At 42.4% G+C, this 19,588-nt stretch overlaps 3 protein-coding genes across 13 annotated transcripts in view; 1 reads left to right on the plus strand and 2 right to left on the minus strand.

The window, feature by feature from the left end:
* ANKRD6 (ankyrin repeat domain 6) overlaps window positions 1–10,877 on the plus strand; it is a 91,398-nt gene extending 80,521 nt beyond the window's left edge. For 9 of the 10 annotated variants that reach the window (XM_051777787.1, XM_051777784.1, XM_051777785.1 and 6 more), the window contains 9 exons: window positions 408–506; window positions 739–816; window positions 1,621–1,725; window positions 1,970–2,104; window positions 2,342–2,518; window positions 4,365–4,517; window positions 5,075–5,188; window positions 6,942–7,284; window positions 8,595–10,877. In XM_051777787.1, coding sequence (XP_051633747.1) covers window positions 408–506; window positions 739–816; window positions 1,621–1,725; window positions 1,970–2,104; window positions 2,342–2,518; window positions 4,365–4,517; window positions 5,075–5,188; window positions 6,942–7,284; window positions 8,595–9,169 — 1,779 coding nt within the window. In that variant the 3' untranslated portion in view covers window positions 9,170–10,877. The remainder of the gene's footprint in view (window positions 1–407; window positions 507–738; window positions 817–1,620; window positions 1,726–1,969; window positions 2,105–2,341; window positions 2,519–4,364; window positions 4,518–5,074; window positions 5,189–6,941; window positions 7,285–8,594) is intronic. The other variant, XM_051777783.1, reaches the window with a different exon arrangement.
* Window positions 10,878–12,951: 2,074 nt separating this feature from the next.
* LYRM2 (LYR motif containing 2) lies at window positions 12,952–14,683 on the minus strand. Of its 2 annotated transcripts, none has more exons than XM_051777802.1 (3): window positions 14,597–14,680; window positions 14,265–14,405; window positions 12,952–13,346 (listed from the first exon to the last, which is right to left on the minus strand). In XM_051777802.1, exons 1-3 carry the CDS (start codon window positions 14,639–14,641, stop codon window positions 13,266–13,268), a joined length of 267 nt encoding a protein of 88 aa, XP_051633762.1. In that variant the 5' UTR covers window positions 14,642–14,680; the 3' UTR covers window positions 12,952–13,265. The 2 variants fall into 2 exon arrangements, with proteins under 2 accessions (XP_051633762.1, XP_051633763.1); XM_051777803.1 differs by lacking the exon at window positions 12,952–13,346 and adding an exon at window positions 13,365–13,784 and having other exon boundaries at window positions 14,597–14,683.
* Window positions 14,684–14,825: 142 nt separating this feature from the next.
* MDN1 (midasin AAA ATPase 1) overlaps window positions 14,826–19,588 on the minus strand; it is a 96,936-nt gene continuing 92,173 nt past the window's right edge. The window contains exons 100-102 of the mRNA XM_051777767.1: window positions 18,964–19,027; window positions 17,139–17,281; window positions 14,826–15,765 (exon numbers count right to left, since the gene is read on the minus strand). Of these exons, the coding sequence (XP_051633727.1) occupies window positions 15,577–15,765; window positions 17,139–17,281; window positions 18,964–19,027 (396 nt within the window). The 3' untranslated portion in view covers window positions 14,826–15,576. The remainder of the gene's footprint in view (window positions 15,766–17,138; window positions 17,282–18,963; window positions 19,028–19,588) is intronic.

A 19,588-nucleotide genomic window follows, 5' to 3' on the forward strand; every position in this document is an offset into this window, starting at 1 on the left:
ACACTGCCACCTGCGCACCAAAGAATCAAAACTAGGAGAAGGAAAAAAAAGAGAAGGTTGTGGTGGGAAAACTGGTTCTGCCCTCAGATATTGTATCCCTTTACTGGAGATAGAGTTGGGCTGTCTCCAAGCTGCATCATGTATCACTTGGTTTAATTAGATCACCAGCACCCCAGCTGCATTTCTCAAACCTAGGCTGAAGTAGCTCCTTGCCCCTCCTGTCACCTTCCTCCCAATTCAGCTTTTTTTTTTTTAAATTTTTATTGACCGGGCCTTATTTAAGCTTAGTTGTCACATCAGTAAGTGTAGGTCTTTTCACCTCTGAGCATCTTTTATGAAGGTGTGAATTCTGTAGTGAGACCCAAGGACTTGTCTCACAAGTTTGTCTCCTGCTTTCTGCCTTGCAGGCAGGGGATACGGCGCTCCATGTAGCTGCTGCTCTAAATCACAAGAAGGTGGTGAAGCTGTTGCTGGAGGCAGGGGCTGATGCATCTGTTGTCAACAATGTAAGCAGGACGTGGAGTTTCTTTGGTATTTTATATTAATGTAGAGTCCCTTCAACATTCTTCATAGGCTTGGTAAAAAATACTTGGTTGATATGTGTTGAATTATATCTGGGTAAATTAAAGCAGTTAGTCGCTTTACTCTTGTGCACAATGTATTGAACTTGGTTGGAGAAATTCCACATTTCCAGTAGCTTGTGTTTTAAAGGAAATGCTGTTTTCTTTTTCCTCTCAGGCAGGTCAGACCCCTCTAGAGGTTGCTAGACAGCACAATAACCCCGAGGTTGCACTCCTCCTCACTAAAGCATCACAGGTATGTTATGCATCTCCTCCCAGCACACACATACACATGGAGCTGAGGCCAGTTAACCTTGGGAGGCCGCATCCCCTGGTCCTTATCTTGTGCTGTGAAAGGCGCCTACATTTCTGCTGGCATCGTGGGCTGGCCTCAGGTCTATTGATGCAGAGCCTTTCAGCCCCCAAGGCCAGCAAGGTGTGCAGATTAAGCCTCAGCATTAAGGTGCTGTCAGAGGTCCCACTATCCTGACTGGCAGAGCATGGAGCAGTCAGAGACACTTGTTCCCTGCAGTGGCCTAGGGGTTAGAAAGTTGCCCTGTACCCAAAAGCTCCTGAGTTGTGTCACTCTGCTGCCTGCATCAGGCATGTCCCATCCCCAAGACGGAAGATGCTTTGAAATGGGGACAAAATGTCCTGTTTATACTTCACAGCTGTGCGTGAAATGCTGCAAAGCTCTTCAGGCCGGAAGGGAGGTGGGAGGGTATGAGAACAGGCACTATCCCTTCCCTCCTCCTCCTTGTCACCTCTGCATGAAAAGGGCTGGGCTTGGCTTGGCAAACAGCCCAAGGACACAGGAGGACAGAGGAAGAGTTGCTTATCCTTTTAGGGGACAGCAAAGTGCCCCAGTAGACTGAGCTCAGTGGTGTGTTTTCACAGGCATAAGCACCCACATTGCTTGGCCCACCAGTGTCCGTCTGGCAGTGCACTCTCTTTTATCCTTTGCCCTTTGTACAGACGTGGAAAAAGTCTGATCTATTACTTGTCTTTTGTGGTAGGAAAGAGCATGACATCACTGAGTAACAGTGTGGTCTGCCTTCAGGTATTGCGTTTTAACCGTGGGAGAAGCCTGAGGAAGAAGAGAGAGAGACTGAAGGAGGAAAGGCGAGCTCAGTCAGTGCCACGGGATGAAGTGGCACAGAGCAAGGTACAGCCTGGCATTACCAGCTGGATCTGCTGTGAGGAGGGAGTTACTAAAAACCCATGAGGACTCAGTCTTTTTGGAGCCATCACTTGTGCATGGCCACGGCAGCTGCCTGAGGCAGTCTGTCATGCTTTGCTGCTAAAGAGCTTCCCATGTGCAGAGCAGCTTAAAACTGGGCAATTGACAAAGAGGCTCCTTTTCCCCATCTCTGCAACTGCTCTGAACTCCCCATCTTTGCTTCAAGCAGGGCAGCATCTCAGCTGCTGACACACCGAGCAGCGACCAGCCCCGGGAGAGGAAGAACAATCTGAAGGATGAACCCCGGTCAACCTCACCAGATCCCAAAGGGAAGAAGAGCAAAAAGAAAAAGCCAAAGGAAAAGGTATCAGTAGATTTAAAACAGCAAAGAGAGGGAAGAGAGAGTTGTTGAGCAGCAGGTGGGTGTCCCTTTGGTGTGTTGGTCAGTCAGGGCAGCAGCCCTGCCGTGCTCATGGGGCAGAGATAGTCTTCAGATAAAACCAATTTTTGCTGTAATTGTCAGAGTGGATTTGTCCTGTTTCCAGCTGGAATAGTTTACCAAGGGGCTCATAAATAGGGAAAACATCTGTATTTTATGCAGGTTTCAGCACTCTCGGACCCCATCTCCCCATCTGATCAGCAGACACTCCCTCAGCCCCAGCAAAACGTGCCTAAGCGCAGAAGCAAACATCACTGCTCCTCCCCACCCCCTCCCCATGAGGTCCGAGCCTACCAGCTCTACACACTGTACCGAGGAAAGGACGGGAAGGTGATGCAGGTGAGCTGGCACTGCGGGTGAGGGAGATGCTGGGAGCAGCACATGGAGTTGGGGCACAGTTAGGTAACAGATAGAAAATATGCTCAATTAACTGCACTCTCAGGGGCATGAAATCATGACTGGATTCGTTTCCCTTGTTTGGGTTCCAGCTGCGTTTTGGCCTGAAGTCTGGCAAACAATAAGCTGGTTTTGTGCCTGTTAAAGAAGACATAAGTAGTTTTGATCTACAAAGTATTTCCTTTTTGGAGATAAGGTGTGAACAGTGATGGGAAATGACACAAGAACTTTTATGATATACTTTGAAACATTAAGATTTCTGACAGGAAATGCAAAGAACTTTTCCAAGGAAAAGCATCATGTGAGCACTGAAAGCTTACTCCCTAAACCAAGAGCTTGAGTAAGCTCAATAGATTTTGTTTCAGTTCTTTCTGTGTACTGCAACATGTCTTTGGGTATTCTGTGTTTCCTGGAGGCAGAACCTGTACAGAAACTGATTCATAAATAAACCTGAAGCTACCAACTCATATGCATTTATTCCAGTTTTGAGACTGATATTATTTTAATCATTTTATTACACAATTAATTACCAGTAGACATTTACAAGAAAGCGTGAAAACTGTCAGTAAATTACCCTGTAGACACTGTAAACATCCGCACTGTCGTTTTCTTAATATTGCCCTCCTGTACCCCTGGGAGGTCTGTCCTTTCATTTCCTTAGTTTGTCACATCCATCCACCAGCTCTCTTTGGTCCCTTGCTGTAGCTAAGAAAGTCAGCAGATTCTGAAGATCATTCAAGTCAGGCTACAAAGGTTTTACTTTGGCTGTATTTTCCAATCTCTCTGTGGAATGTTCAAGAAATTTCCAGACAGGGGCACTATTATAGTTTATTATCCTATAGCAGACATCAGGAAGGATGGAGGACCTTTTATATGTTAAAAGCAGTATCTTCCTGCCCCAAGCATCTGATGGTAGGAGGGTAGGCCATTAGGAAGGACTTGGGAAGCAGAAAGAGAGGTGCAGAGAGCAGATAGGATTTCTATACAAATCTCATCTATTCACAAAGATTAGCTTAAAAGAGCTAGACTCCCATATAGTATTTCCTGAAATACATGACACTCCTCTCTTCTTTTTTTTGCTTGTCTGTATTCTTTGATGCCCTCAGGCCCTGAATAGCAAACATAATTTCTTAAGTACGTGTACTTTGAAGCTTTCTTTAGTGCTCAGCAAACCACCCACCTATCCATGCCAAGGGAATAACCCCCAGTTTGTGAAACAGTGCTGCCAAAAGAGAGAGGGAGGCTCCTCTGCAGACAGATTCAGAACAGACATTTTGGACTACTGGCATACCCCTGAAGGAGCCAATTTCTGCCTTTGGGCTGCAGAGGAGGCCAATGAGGATTAGCTGTCATTAGGTTTAAAAACAAATGCACACAATCTACACACGTCCACAAAATCAGATTTTTTTTTACAGCAGGATTACAGAATTCAGAATTACGGCATTGAGACAGGGGTTATAATGATAAGGCCTGTAATATGGTATCCCCTCAGACAGCACTCAGTACCACAGCATACACGATTTGAGCTCAGTGCTCCTTGTAGCCCCAGTGAAATCAACACTGCTTTGTGTTAGGATGTGTCCATATAAATCAGATCAATCTTTTATTCTAGTCTGTGCTTTTTCAACTAATAGCCTGTTTGCTGAGCTACTGTAAGATTTTTTCAGGACAGTGAAATACATTATATGATACAGAAAAGCCCAAGACTGACTCGGGGAGGCTGAGATAATATCCCAAGTGCGCTAAGAGGATGGTGGGATGTAGCAACTAAATGTGTTACTACTTTCAGGCACCGATAAATGGATGTCGTTGTGAGCCCCTGATAAATAAACTGGAGAATCAGCTGGAGGCAACAGTGGAAGAGCTGAAAGCTGAGTTTGGGACAGTACAAGATAAGATGAATATTAAGCTGGGCCAGATGGAAAGCAAAACTCAACATCAAGTAAGAATATGACCCAGAGCTCTGCTTGCCCATATGACTATTAGAAATGTATCCTAAGCTTAATGACTATTTTTATTGTCATGATTCGTTTATTGCTTCTTATGTTGTAAAAAAATACAGTGAAATATAATATTCAAGACCAGAGAATTGTGACATTCCACAGGGATCTAATGTTGCAAACTAGGGTCTTAAGACACATTTAATATGTTAAATGGCTTCCAGTGCTTCATTAGACAAGGAATCTTAATGGCTTGAACCATTAAGGGGGAAACAAGGCAGCCCTAGAGCTGGTCAGTTCATAATTGTAAAAGTTTGTCTTGCTGACTTACGTATGCACTGAGATTCAAGATCCTTTAAATCATTTTTTATTTAATAGTTATTCAATTGATAATTTTGTGATTGAACCCCTTTGCAAGCTATATCTAATTGTAGTTGGCAGAGTTCCTAGAAACAAAGACTGAAAGCCAGACTGTACTTTGACTTACAAGGTTCACAGATGGGAGTTTTGTTTGGTTTTTAATGTGATCATCTCAGCTGAATTGTGTTTTTTTCCACAGCTCCGTGTTTTAGACAAGCTTATGGCTGAGCGGCTGTCTGCAGAGAGAACAGAGTGCCTTCACCGCCTGCAGCAGCACACTGAGCTGGAAAAGAATGAGGGGGAGAAGCGGCAGGTAGGGCTCAAAACAGCTACTCCCTGTTAGCTCATTCCCTGCTAGCTCAGCTCAAGAATTTCATTCCAGTAGGCAGAGAGAATATCGGAGATTTATCTCATCTGTTTAAACAGGGAAAAGAGCTTCAAAGACCAAGTTATTCCTATCCACCACCTTAATCTCTAAACCAAATTTATAAAGTTTTTGCATCAGAAATGAGGAATGTGAAATCCAGTCCCACTGTTGTAATTTAACTTGGTGTGCCTCAAGTGTGGGATCCATAACAAAATACTGCTTTTCTAACGTAGTGCTTTACAGAAATTCCTACTGCTAAATTTTTTGCAGTTGTGTTTTTAGCTTTTGTTTTATTAAAGGACATCTGCAGGAACATCTGCAAATGGTAACAAAGGCTAAGATCTATGTCGTTCCTTTTACTTCTCATCCATTTGGTTGTGGGCCCTGTGAATCTCTCCCTTCTCTCTCTGATCTCTTTCCCCCCATGTATTAAAAGGCTGCAATTCTTCCCTCTGATGTTAGCAACAGGGCACCATCTCCAAACTGTGTATTAGTGCCATTAGGCAAATCCTTTTTGTATGCTTGTTTAACCAGCAGTACAAGAATAACTGCTCCCATAGAGATCCAGCTGATCCAGCTCTTGTCCTTCTAGCCTCTACAAAAACTCACCATTAAAACCTGCTAAGAAATTTGTGTTTCTCTATTCACATGGGTAAATTTAAAATACAGTTCATTTTCTTATTATTAGTATTCTTCCAAGAATTGGGAAATACACTTTGTGCTAGTAAAATGTCATGAGTTTTTGTAAGACTGTTCCAAATCTGCTTTAAAAGACTGGCAGCTCTGATAATCCTTGCATAAATTACTGATTAAGATACTTGGGTCTAACATCCACAAAACACTGTTCTCCAAAGAAAACTACTTACCAAACTAAGGCAGCTTTAGTTTTTATTTCATTATAAGAGACAAAAGTATTATATCGGCTGCTGAAAGTCTAGGCTTATACTCCATCTCCTTGTAATCTCCATTTAAGAAATGAGATGCTGGAGTGATACATCAGGTGCACTGAATTAAGCGATATCAGCTGTTCCTGCTCTGTTGGGTCTTATTGAAACTGCTGGAAAAACAGAAATGGCCTTTACTAAACACATTGACTAAATGTGCCTAGAAAGGCTTGACCTAAATTCATGATGTCATATGAACAGGGTGAAAGAGCTACTCCTCTTTTAAATTATTTAAATGACTCTGCAGCTGACACTTATTAAGCACCTTTGTAATCTGAAAGCTGTTAGTGATTTATCATTTAGTGTGGGACTCTTCTTAATCACTGAATGAACAGAGAAGCACAGGATGGTAATGATATAAAGCTGTGTCCCAGAAGTGTCTAATTTAAATTTCACTCTTAAAAAAATGTCAGCTTTGACCACGTGTGATGTTCCTTGCACTTAGAAAGTATCATCGACTGTATGATTAAACAAGTCATCCCTGATCAGAGGACTGAGAGTTGCATTTGAAGTCATATCTAAGAGGAGGTAGCTTGGAGGAAGGAGGGTGCCTTTCATTAGATAATGTGCAGTTTTTCACCTTGTCTGATTTGCAGTCCTTTAAATATCCTCAGTGACAGCATGCACATCTGTACAAGGAGTTGAAGCCCAGATACCCAGCTTGCTTCTCTTTGTCCTTGCCACACATCTTCAGCAGTCCAGGAACCGTGGGATCTCATCATAGGATTGTCTAATTTGCAGTCTCTTTCTCATAGATTTCCTTGGTCGATGAGCTGAAGACTTGGTGCTTGTTGAAGATTCAGAATCTGGAGCTCAAGCTTTCTGGAGATTCGAGGTCATCAAGACCAAAATCAACTTTGTCCACTTGTGAGTCTCTCACCGAGACCCTGGATACTGACAACAACCCCCACAGTGCCAAGGACTGTAAAGCCAACCAGCCTGTGCTGCAGTCAGAGGGCTCCCACCAGCATTCCTATACCACGCTTCCAAATAGCCTCTTGGAAGATGGGGGAAGGAGCAGAGTCCAGATGCCAGAACAGAGCTTTGGGAAACACTTTTGCATTAAACAAGATGGTGCATCAGGTACAACCATGCCAGGTACTTAGATGTCATATTCATTCAAGGGCAAGCTGATTAACTGAGGGATGCTTTAACATCTCATATATTAATTCTAGCTGTGTGCTTTCCCCCATCTATATGCCTGATGTTTTGGGATTAGAATATGCTTTCAAGGCAGCCAGTGGGAACATTTTAAGACATGGCTGGGTGGAATTCTACTGACTCTTCCTGATACTTTTGGTGTCTTTGAAGCCAAGTCCTTTGGTGCTCTGAATAACTCTGTTTTTTGAAATTTCTCCACCTTCTCCAAATATGCTCCCACCCTGTTGTCTGTCAGGAAAGCGGGCTTGTGCAGATCATCCAAAGTCTACTGAAAAAAGTGTATTGTTATTTAGTGCTTTTCAGATGTTTGGAACCTATAAGGGCAGAGATGTGAACCTAAAATACTCATTTCCCATGTTAATATTCAAACTGCAAGTATATAGATAAACCTCTTTTTCCTCTTCTCTTGCACCGAAGTCTGTTTAATTATTAGTTCATTTGGCAAGAATAAAAATAGCTGAGAACCTTGAAGCCCATTCAGGGATCAAGGCCACCTGAAGATATGGTTTAAGCCACCTCTCTGTGCTTGGCTCTAGAAACTTCTGAGAAAAAATGAAGATGCGGGCAGAGTGGCCAGGTCTCCACAGCCAAGTAGAATGCAGAGTGAACAGACATGGACATGGATGCCCCATCAGATTAGAAAGGCACATGGGAGATCTTGTGGTACATGAGTGTGAGCTATTCTGCATTGAACAGTTCAAAAGTATCAAAATGTGAGACCTTTTCATAATTACTGGGGCTTCAAGTTTTATAAAAGCAGAGTGTTCGTAAATATCAGCAGACCTATTTTGGAAATCTAGACTGACCTTTGTTACACGTCCTTCTGATGAAGTCATGGAATCATAGAATTTTAAGTCAGAAGGGACCCTAAATATCATCTAGTTCCAACCCCCCTGTCATGGGCAGGGACATCTTTCACTATACCACATTGCTCAGAGCCCCATCCAACCTGGCCTTGCGCACTTCCAAGGATGAGGAATCCATAACTTCTTCAGGCAACCTGTTCCAGTGCCTCACCACCCTCACAGTGGTCAGTGTGCAGACCCACAGCCGCAGTGCAGCACCTCCCTGCTGGAGCCAGCTTTTCCCTTTATTACATTGCCTGACTGTGAAGATGTGTTAAACTAATATAAGCCTGTACAATGTACACAGCATGGTACTGCATCATTCATCAAACGAGGGCTTCTGAATGCTAAAATAAATGCCCAGAGCTTTTCTTAACATATTATCTATATTTTATTCTGTAGGTACAGAGCAACAGTCAATGGCTGGTGGACCAGTTTCTTCTTCTGCCCCTGGTCAAGATGTCAGGCCAAAGGACAAAGCTGTAAGTGCCAGCACGTTCCAAAGGTTCCAGCAGGAGCTGCCCTCCTCTGAGCTTTTGGGCTCCAAATTAAGACATGTTAAGGTTCAAGCTGCTTTGCAGCCATTGACTGAACCTGCAAAGACTGAACCACAAAGTGGATACTTCATTGACAAAGGAACTCAGACAAAAAAGTCCAGCAAAAGTGGGCAGTCAAGGCACAAAGCTCTGCACCACGCCGGGGCACACCAGAGCCAGGAGCAGCAGCCCTGCCCCCTGCCTGCAGGACAGCCACCCGCCCCTCCCCTCAGAGACACCTCCCAGGCCCTGGAGATAACACAGTACTTCTTCGAGGCCGTGTCCACACAGATGGAGAAGTGGTATGAGCGGAAGATAGAAGAAGCCCGGTGCCAAGCAAACCAGAGAGCGCAACAGGACAAAGCTGCACTCAAGGAGCACATTAAATGCTTAGAAGAGGAGCTCAGCAAATTAAGGACTAAGGTGCAGAAAGACAGCTAGCAACTGCCAAGCAGGCAGTCAAGCAACAGGACTCATCTTGGAACCTGCTGTATGGGAATCTGGAATATTGACAGATATTTGTAGTGCCTGTTACATCCAAACAAAACACTCTTTTTCAGGAGTAGAAATAACTCTGGAAGCTCCATAACTGAGGAGAATTCATATGCAGACTACACTGATAACAATGAGATGCTGCAGATTAGATCCTTTCTTTGTTATTTCCAAGAGTCTGTTAATATTGCACTCTCGGTTTTCAGATGCTGCTTGAAAACAAATGCATTAGCAACCAAAACTGCTTTCTGAAAAGGGAATTCCCTTATTTCCACATAAGTCATGTGTGGCTAGAGGGTTCCACTGTATGCTACATGTAAACACGTGATCATACCATTACTGAAATAAATCCAGGATGTTTGAGAGCTTTTGACAGAATTCCTTAGTGATGAAGGGCTATTGATCCTATTTTAGATACTCCCCAGGGCCTGTCTCTAGTCAATGAAGAAAAGCTACAGAACCCACTCCAATTATAATCAAGCCCAGGTAGGTGACAGATGTAGGCTTCCAGCTGGAAAAGGGCAGGCAACCGTGGATGGAGATGCTAAGGCAACTCATCCCAATAGGGACATAGGCTTTGGCTGCCATTTTGCTTTACTCTTGGTTTTACATTATTAGAATGAATGCTAAATCAGATTTATCATCTTTTAAATGGTGTCCTGGTTGCAGAGCTCGTTGTGGTTACACAATTGTTGGGGCTGTACTCCTGTAATTTGACAGAGAAGTTTTATTTAAGGCCTGGATAGCAAATATTTTATTGTAACCATGGTCTACTTGTTAGGTGTAAGTTTTATATAAATCTCTTTTCCTTCAAGCAGCAAATGGCTGAATTCTCAACTGTTGAAGAAGCTTGAAAAAGTCTTTTATTTAAAGAAGTGAAAGCTTGGTTCCCTCTACTCCAATATTTCTTTTTCTGCAGTCAGGATGTTCTCCCAGACACTTTGTCTGGACTGTCTACCTTTGTTCCTGTGAATAACTCCTCTGTTTTTTTCCTTTATCTCTAAAAAGGAGACCAGGCCCTGGTGAGTTTAACTGTCTTAGGACAAAGTCCCACAAAACAGAACTTAACAGCATTTTCAAGTCTTTATCTATGCCTTTTGTTATACAATCAAAATTACATTGACCAATGTTGTCCACACTGACAAACTCCAAATGATCTAAAGGCACTGTAACTCATTGCCTTTAGGGTTTCCTCCTTATACCTCTAAGAAGGCTCCATCAGATTCAGTTAGGAAAGTAAGTTTACTTACCAGATCATGATTGAACTGATTTCTAACACAGTATGGTACTGCCAAGGAGAAAAATAGTTTTGTACTGGGGAGCCCTAAAATCAGTACAAAATACTTTATACAGCATTGAAGACACCACTGACTAATTAGTAATTAAGCTTTTGTCTTCTTAGCAGATGTATAAAGAAAGTTGTATCATATAACAATATTTTTTAAAGTTCCTATTAATGCACTATCAAGACAAATGTATCTGCATCTATGGAAATACTAGTTTTGTTGCTCTGACTTCTGTAGTCTAATATAGACACTTTCTTATGTTTACAGTTTTGTTTAAGCTATGTAGGAATGCAGAAGCATGCTATTGAAGTTTTGTATCATCTGGATAAAGTTAATGTTTTGCCAAGCAATTAAAGTAAGTGTTGCTCAGAGATCTGTGGCGTAACATTTTCTAGCCAGGGAAAACTGATTGGATCCCCTCATTTCACTTGGAAGAGGGAGCAGAAAATTGGACTTCAACTTCTAAGCTTTTGTGGCTATAAACCATGGGAACAGAGCCTACCATCTGTCCCGAGGGAGGCTGCAGGGAGTGAGTGCTGTTTCTTAGCTGGTGCAGGCACCCACCATTTCAGAAGTTACTGGTGCAGGGCTGAGTTGTGCAGCTGATCACACACACTCCTGAGCTTGCCCAAGCACAAGGGAGAGGCCATGGCTTCAGCTCATCTGTTTCACAAACAGACCACACTACGAAGGTCATATGTCCAAGTAATTTAAGTAAATCCAAGTAATTTAAGACAGCAACCTGGCTGCAGGTTACTGACATTAGAGGTTCTCTGTAGCTCATGAGCGTATGGTAAAACAAACGGAGGCATTTTATCCTAATTCCTTGGACTTTACAAAATACCTCTGTCTTCCTCTGCAGGACATACTTGGTAAATTTACTTACTCTCACAGACTATGTTGGACTCCTAAAGACTTCTGGCAGGCAGCTTTACCTCAACAAGCCCACAGAGCAGTGGAGATGACAGGCAGCAGCACTTCCAGGTATTCTCTGTTGGAAGGGACCCACAAGGATCATTGAGTCCAGCCCTTAAGCGAGTGGCCCACACAGGGATCAAACCCGCAGCCTTGGTGTTATTGGCACCATGCTCTAAGCAACCAAGGCAGTCTCAGGGTCACTCATGAGGTCAGCAGCTGTCCAGGCACTGCCTGTCAATTCTAGTCCTGGATTAGGTGCCCACAACCTAGAAACATAAAAACTGGGAGTCACAGGAGTAATGCAGGTGCAGGGCTCCAAAACGAGGCAGCAGCATAAAGCCTCCTAATTAAGGAGCAGAAATCCAAGCACTGGCTGAAGGGAAAGGGAAGGTTACCTGTGGTAACAGCCAAAATTGGCTACAGTTTGTTTAATCAAAATTCCTTTTTAAGCAGCAGTGTCCACTAACATGTAAAATCAATCCCCAACACCCTAATACTGCCAGTGTATCCTACCAGAAAATGTTAGCAGAATGTAAATGTTTAACAAAATGTTTTTACATACATATATTTCACTGACTGACTGATGCTCAGAAGCTTCTGTCTATACAAACCCATATCTGTGAGCAGCCTTAGTGGTTGCTTGAGGCACATTCTTTACTGCAAAGCTAAATAAACATCATAGGAAAGGATTCTACACTGACTTTCAGAAAAATAATCAGAAAAAAAAAAAAGGCATTCCTCCTTGTTAAGCAGCAGCTTTTTGCGAAGCAACTTTGAAGAGGCTTTGTTTGGCTCCAGCAAGCAGCATACTTCCTGCTCTCATCTAGGGCCTGTCATCCCTCCTGTAGCCTGGAGTAGCATCCTGTCCCTTCTCTTGTGCCAGTGATGGCACTTACTGGATTTGCTGTCCAGCTCACCAACCCAGCAGAAAGCCACCTTGGCATGGGGGGGTGGCTCCCTAAGGCAACTGCAACAGCAAAGTGCGAGAGGAAGGAGTTCTGCAAGTCTTAGAACCACAACCTAAATTGCACACAGTACTGGATAGTCAGGTATCTCTCTGCTGCTGTCCATCCAGTTATGTGATATATGTGATATAAAAGATATACTGCAGCTCAAAGAAAGTCAGAACAGTTGCAAGCTAACAAAACTGCAGTATCGTAATATTTGGAAAACCAAACCACAATATTTGCAGTTAGTACTTTCTAGCTGTAATTCTGCTTTATATTGGCTTTTAAATACTAGCTTGAAGGTAATTCCTGTTGACTTGGTAATAACCGTCTCTGGGGCTAAAATCTCTCATATTCATACATAAGTTTTATTCAGCTACTACTGAAAAATTAGTATCTACATACAAAACACTTTCTTCAGAGTTTTGTCACATTTATTTGTTCTGGGCCCATTTATTTATCCCAAATGCTTTTTTAATCATAAATTTTGGTAAAAATCCTTGGCACAGTACATGGAGAGCTGTTAGCACTGTCAATGTTACCATCTACACTTGCCACAGTAAAAAATAAGACAAAAAAATCTGGTTCATATTTATTTTCTATTTCACAGGTGTAACACTGCTGTTGTAATTTTTGGTGCTTTCTGCTTTTCCCACAGCTCATGCTACATCATCCATTCGGTTCCTTATGTCTGAGTGATTTCCACACAGGAAGGTAACCAAACCAAGAAGTGAAAGGGGAAGGGGAAAAACCAAACAACATCCCCACTGTGGTAGATTCCCCCTTCAAACTTTACCAGGTTGCCAGCAAAAGCTGCCATTATAACCACATTCTGAAAAAAACCACTATTCTTGTTTGCAGCAGATGAAAGTCCAACTGTCAACAAAATCAGTATCAGGATTTTGCCAACTTAAGTGTACTCTGAAGTTCCTGCAGTTGCATGTTGCCTTGAGTAATCATCATCCTGATTGCATCCTGTAAAACCAAATAAGAGTCTACTGAACTGAACACAGTGTACACAGGTTTTACACAACCATGCAGATTTCTAAGGCATTAAAATACATAAAATTCTTACCGGCACTGCTGTCATCTATTTCTATGTGTGAAGTAACACTGTAGTCACTGAGGTGGTTAAGAAACAGGTGCCTAAATGAATTAATTTTTCCCAGTTCCTTAATGATGTGCTTGGTTGTGGTTTTGTTTAATAATTCAGGTTTTAACTGGATTCAAACTCCTAACAATGTTTTCTTTATGCTTCTGTGTCTACCACCTCTGCACGTCAGTAGTGACAGGCGCTTGTGGGGCATTATGGAGACAGGGCTTTTACAGAGCAGGTGGCTGTTCCTCCCAACATTATATATGTTCTCTAAGGCTTTGTCGGCATAGTTCAGCCACAAATTCCTTGGGCTCTGGCTACAAAAAGGAACAAACAAGAAAGGAGGACTGGAGACATACAAGAAATGCGGAGGTTTCTGCATTTCATACTTGTGTCATATCCCAAACCATCTGATTTCATTGTATTCTGCTTGAATGTAGTTGAAAGATTTTTTTTTTAAAAAAAAGCTTAACCGTTAATAAGTTTATGTTAGTTACCGTATTACTCAGTACAATTTGCCTGATCTGTGGTTTGAGTAAGCAGAATATTTGTTTTTTAGCTTTTTAATTCCAGATTATTATCTGGAAATTAAGAGAAACATTACTACCACCAACATGGGGGATAATATTTATAGATATGATGGATTATTTCTTCTACAAATGAGAAAATAGTAACAGGAGACTTCTCACCAGTCTGGAAGTGACACCTACAAAACAACCCCCCCCAAGACACAGGACAGGATAGCAGTGACCATTCTCGAGGGCAGGCGGTCAGGGCTGCGGGTTCCCGATCCTCACCTCTTCTGTAGCATCCTTATTTCTCTTGAATTCCTCCCTGGCCCAGTCCTTTAAGTAGCGGCGATCCTGTTCAGCAGGGACCTCCCGGATCGCCCGCAGGATCTTGCGGTATAACTGAAGGACCTGCTGCCGCCTCAGGAACTGGGAAGAAGAGAGGAAGTCTGCCCGCTGCCCCAGGACACTGCTGCCAGCCGCACCCTCGGCGGCTTTGCTTCGAGGGACATTTAACCAAACACAGAGGGCCCCGTCGCCTTTTCTAAAAGGCGCAGCTTGCCCGCGTCCCGCCGCGGGACAAGGCCCCGCCGCCCCCGGCCCAAGCGGCCCGCCCGTACCTGCTTCAAGTTTAGGGCGCCCGGCGGGACGCGCCCGGCCGCCATGACGCGGCTCCGCCTCTGCCCCGCACGGGGCCGCCGGGCCCGCCCCCGGCGGGCGGGGCCACCCGCCGCCATTTGCTGGGGTTTCACCGCCGCGCACAGGGAGGGAGCGCGCGGTGCTCCTTCCCTGTGGGAAGTTCGGCTTATTCATTCCAGCTTTGATCAATTCAAAGAACAGACATAATAATTAAAAAGAGTGGTACCTCTTTTAATTAGTACAGACGATACAAGATGCATAGCCTTTGCAATGAAAAATCACGTCCGTGCTCTAAGACATTGGATTTATGAAACATCCTCAATGTCTGCCTCGGACAGAGGGGCAAATTCACAGTGTAAACTGATAGTACGGAGATCAGCATATGGCATTATTCAGAAAACTCCCTGTTGATATCATCAGACAAAAATCCGCCATAATTAAATAGGATGTGTTAAACCGCAGAGTACTTCCAAGTATTCAAGTACTCATTTTTTTGGTTGTTTAAAACCACCTGCTTCCATGCTCCTCTACGCCTTCCCAGAGGCAACAGCCACATGGGTGAAGCTAAAGAATGCTTTTTTGCCAGACACCTCAAGTTCTAACACAGAAATGCCTTCCCAGAAGCATTTTTCCTACGGCAGCAGAGTGGCAGGAATAATTGTACCTCTGTGAATATTACAAATACTTTTTTTTTAAGGTAATAAGTTATTACAAGAGAAGTTGAAAGTTTTACATTATTTGTAGGAATAGCAGGAGACAGTCTTGCCATTGCATAATTGTCCTCTGACAAACATGGAAGAATGCACCTAAATCACTTAGTTCTGTGCAGTCTGACTGCCCAAGGGCAGCTCCTGCAGGTTAATCCTACTTAGGAAGGGACTTTATGATCCCTCCAGTGAAATACCGTTTCATGTATTTCAGCAGTTTAGCAGCAATCGGGTCCTGACTTTGTCTACAAAGTCTACAAAGAGTCTGAGGCAGTCACCAGTTCAAACCATTGTCTGAGCGCATCACTCAAAGTTTCTGGAAGTGCGTTCACGTCTCTGAGGATCATGTAGAATGGGAATGGGAATTCTTCCATGTAAGATCTGATTTCAGGCAATTCTCCAGGTCCTTTGAATATAGGTACTTTAATGTCCAAAATGGAATCCTGTAAAAAAGTATTTATGTTACTGCTAAATGACATGCATCTTTTATGACCACTGATATAATTTATCCTATTTTTCAAATACTTATAATTTCTCCCATTAGATTAAAAGTTAATAAAATACTTCTAAGATTAAAAGCTGTAAGTGTTCAATGGTAAATAAGATCAAATCTGAACACAAAGCAGTTAAATACTTTTGCCCTTTTAGATAAAAGTGCCCTAATCCATGAATTACAGGCTAGAAGAGACTAAGCTTAAGTTTCTGCAATACCAAGTTCCGTAAATATTGCCTTTCCCTAGCATTTTATGAGTCAAGTTTACTGTTACCACTTTAGTTTTATATATTTGGTGCCTTTCCGACACTCGCGTCTTTAAGCTCTTTAGGGCTGAGTTCAACTTGTATTTGTGCAGTGCTCTAATACAAGATTCTTTAGCAACTTACTTCAAAATATTTCAACAAATACTACAAAGACAAAAATCAGATTAAAGTCCACCTGTGCTTCTTGTAAAGTAACTTCTTAGTTGCTCAGTGTAGCAGCTCAGAAAATTAATGAAGCTTATGAAAAAACACCTTTTTTCTCCCTAGGAAAAACGCTTACGAAAAACACCCATAATTTTTGCTTGATATTGGGCAACAGTATCTGAACAGCCAGGCTTCATCAGAACAGTTTGTCAGCAAGGGATCTGTTAGTTTTTCAACAATAAATATAGCAGATGAGTTTTGTATGAAAAAATAGAGGAAGAAAATGTGAACTACAAAATCAGTCTTCACCACATAATTCAAAGTAAAGCTTAAGTTTCCTCACTTATTGCACTCAGAGTCTTCCTGAAAAGCTCCCACGTATTTCAGCTTCCCAGCCAAGGATATCTAACAGGTTTTTTTCCCCCAACTACCAGATACAGAACTCAACTTTTCCAATTCAGGCACTAAATAACTCTCACATACTCCTTTCTGTCTATGTTTAATCTCATATTGGCTCCAGCTGTCATGTCAAATGGAGACTGCTGTCAGAAATTATCAAGTTGAATCAGAACTGTGATGGAACAAAGCATCTCTCAGACTCCAAATCTATCAACCTGCCAGCTACTTCCCTGGTGGCCAAGATCTACAACCATTACATTTGAAGATGGGAGCTCTTACTTAGCCTTTCTGTGGCATGGAAGCTGAGGGGTTTTTTTAAGTACAAAAGAGGATAAGAAGCACAGTAGGAAGAAATCATAGATCTGACAGATGTGAAAAACTGAAATTGGGCTAAATATCTTTAACCTATACAAAAGATAAGGTAGCTGTATGGCACTACAAAAGACAGGAAGAAGATTTGTATCGGATTCTCATTCACTGCAGTTGAATACTTTTCCCTTGCTCCCTTACTTACCCTGGAATTAGGATTGTCCAACACTACGAAAATAACAAAGATATTGGCATTCCGAGCTGCTTGAACTGCTGCTGTCACTCGTTCCTTGCCTTCCAAGAAAAGGCCTCTTCCATCAGATACGATCAAAAGCAGCTGCGCTGTTTCTGAGCACAAAGGACATTTCAAATTTAACTAAGTTAGTTTAACTTGTTCAAAAGGCAAAAAAACCCTATTCTTTTGTTTGTCCTATGGGTATAATTGAAAAAGGAGTATTCCTAAGGAAATTAAGTCTTTACCAAATAGAATTTGGTGACTTAAACAACTGCTTAGCTGCAGTTAACAGTGGATCAAGAAAGAACATACTGGGTGACACCATTGAGAATACTGGAGGGAGGGGAACCCACCATCCATCAGTAATATAATCAAGGATGAAATGCAGTCATGGTCTTGTCTTTCATGCCTGGTAAGTGTCCAGGGGTTGAATACTGGCTGTACCATAAGAGTCCAGCCACTAGGCTCAGTAGAGCACCTGCTGCTGCTATGAAATAGAGCCCAAACCTATTCCTCCCAAAGCAGGTACCTATGGGTTCATCTGTATTAGCATTTCACCCTGGACTAAGACAGGGCTTTTGAAACCTTGTCCTGTTGTCCCTGTTTTAACAGGTGTGGCTTCCATCAGAGAACAATCTTGGACTGCCCAAAATGGGTGATTTTTGGATGAAAGTAAATAAGAAGATTAGCCTCAAAGGCACAGTCAAGGCAGTCAACCACTGCAGAGCATTGAGCCCCTGGGACCAAAGGAGACAGTCTGAAGTAAACCTCCTGAAACATACACAGCACTGATGCTGGGTTCCTCAGCACCAGCAATCTTCTGGAGACACATTATTTAACCCAAGTTGCCCCCCGAGTCAGAGATATATCCCTGTAAAGGAACATTCTAACTTATGTATCTTTCATCTTTTAATTATGTGGGAAATCACAGTAATTACAGTCCAGAATGCAAGCCCCAAGGGTTACGGAAGGATGCAGAGCACACTTCTGCAGACAGGCCCCAAATGTGACAAGGCTTTGTCTTTTTACAAAAAGGAGTAATGGATCCTTCTGCCTTTTCTCTTGCCAGCTCCCCAGTTCTAGCAAGCTGATTGCTGCTGCATCCCAGCCTAAGTCAAAAGGACTGGATGCTGCTCCCTCTCTGAATATTCGTACAGCCTGGCCACCCTGTGGCAAATGAGTGGATTTTAAATCCCTGACTGTCCATTTCTTGGATTACTTTAACAAGAACTTATAAAAAATACAGGTGCTTCTGTGATGAGCTTTTAACTATCACAAAGCAGTTCCTTCGAGTAACTGTGAGTCAGATGTGAGACAAGCAGTCTTCCAGCTTTTCTAGGAAATTCAAGCAGCTCATGACCTAGACTTGCAGCAGGTAGGAGGCAAACGCCCTCCTCAGAACACTGTGCTTCTGGGTACTTAGAGAACTCAAGCTCTCAAGCAAGAGCAGAAGTGTTTGGAGAGTCAAGGTCACTGGGAAGCTGGACAGTGCTCTAAGCTGGGAGTGTCTAAGACTTAAATACAGTCTGGAGACATAAGGTAACGGGAGACATGTAATGTGTGCCTTTTTAAAAAGTCTTAAAATTTTAGTGAATTATTGACAAATATGAAGTAGGTGTCTCTTGGGTTTTGAGCTACATTTCAACCAAACATTCCTTTTGAGAAAGCAAAACCCAAAGCCCTAATGCAAGTCATGTTTTAATGCTAGGAGCCTTCCTGGCAGGATCCTACTTTGGGACTGTAGTGAGCATTCTGCTGCCACAGCAACAAGCACAGTAACAAAAAAAAAGCTCACCCGGATTAGTATTTTGAGACAACTGCTGTGCTGCAGCAAACATATTTGCTGACGATTCAAGAAACTGCAGAGGAAACAAATAAGAAGATTAAGTTATCTCATAATAAAAATAATAAACTTAATAATGAAAAAATTTTAAAGAACATATTTCTTTATTTTAAATGCCATGATAGTCTGACCATCCAACACAGACACAGTCCTTGGCATTTTCCTATATTAACTCCTGCTTCAAATTTAATAAGTATTTTTGAACTAAAGAATCTTCCGAGAAGCCTTGGAACTGGATTTAAATTTTTTCCAGTGCTAGCAAAGCCATTGAAACAGTACATTGCTGAAGTGATTAATGGAATAATTAAAAATATATATCCTATTTCTAGCTTGAACTTCTTTGGTTTCAACTTGAAATAGAAGTATCTAGTTTCATAATCCCCATTAAAATTAAGAAAATCAACAGTCAAGCTCTCCCAATTTTGGTTTATAAGACTGCCATTGAGCTATTTGGGTCTTATCTGTTTCCATTTAATATTAACAGAAGATCTTATTTGAGTTTGGAAAGGTAAGAATGCTAAAACCTTCCTAAAAGAAGACAACTTAGCAGCTCTCTGGAAAGTATTAGTATAGAAAG

This window comes from Manacus candei, unplaced genomic scaffold (genome assembly GCF_025592945.1).
Source record: "Manacus candei isolate 608988 ecotype Guabito, Panama unplaced genomic scaffold, ASM2559294v1 h1tg000011l, whole genome shotgun sequence".
Classification (NCBI taxonomy): Eukaryota; Metazoa; Chordata; class Aves; order Passeriformes; family Pipridae; genus Manacus; species Manacus candei.

Bases quoted from the DNA above. Each gene is read 5' to 3' on its own strand.
- LYRM2 (XM_051777802.1), bottom strand. From the start codon at position 14,641: ATGGCGGCCGGGCGCGTCCCGCCGGGCGCCCTAAACTTGAAGCAG. The intron at 14,406-14,596 runs GTACGGGCGGGC...TCTTCTTCCCAG, and splicing joins GCGCCCTAAACTTGAAGCAG to TTCCTGAGGCGGCAGCAGGT. The intron at 13,347-14,264 runs GTGAGGATCGGG...TTGGTTTTACAG, and splicing joins ATAAGGATGCTACAGAAGAG to GATGCAATCAGGATGATGAT.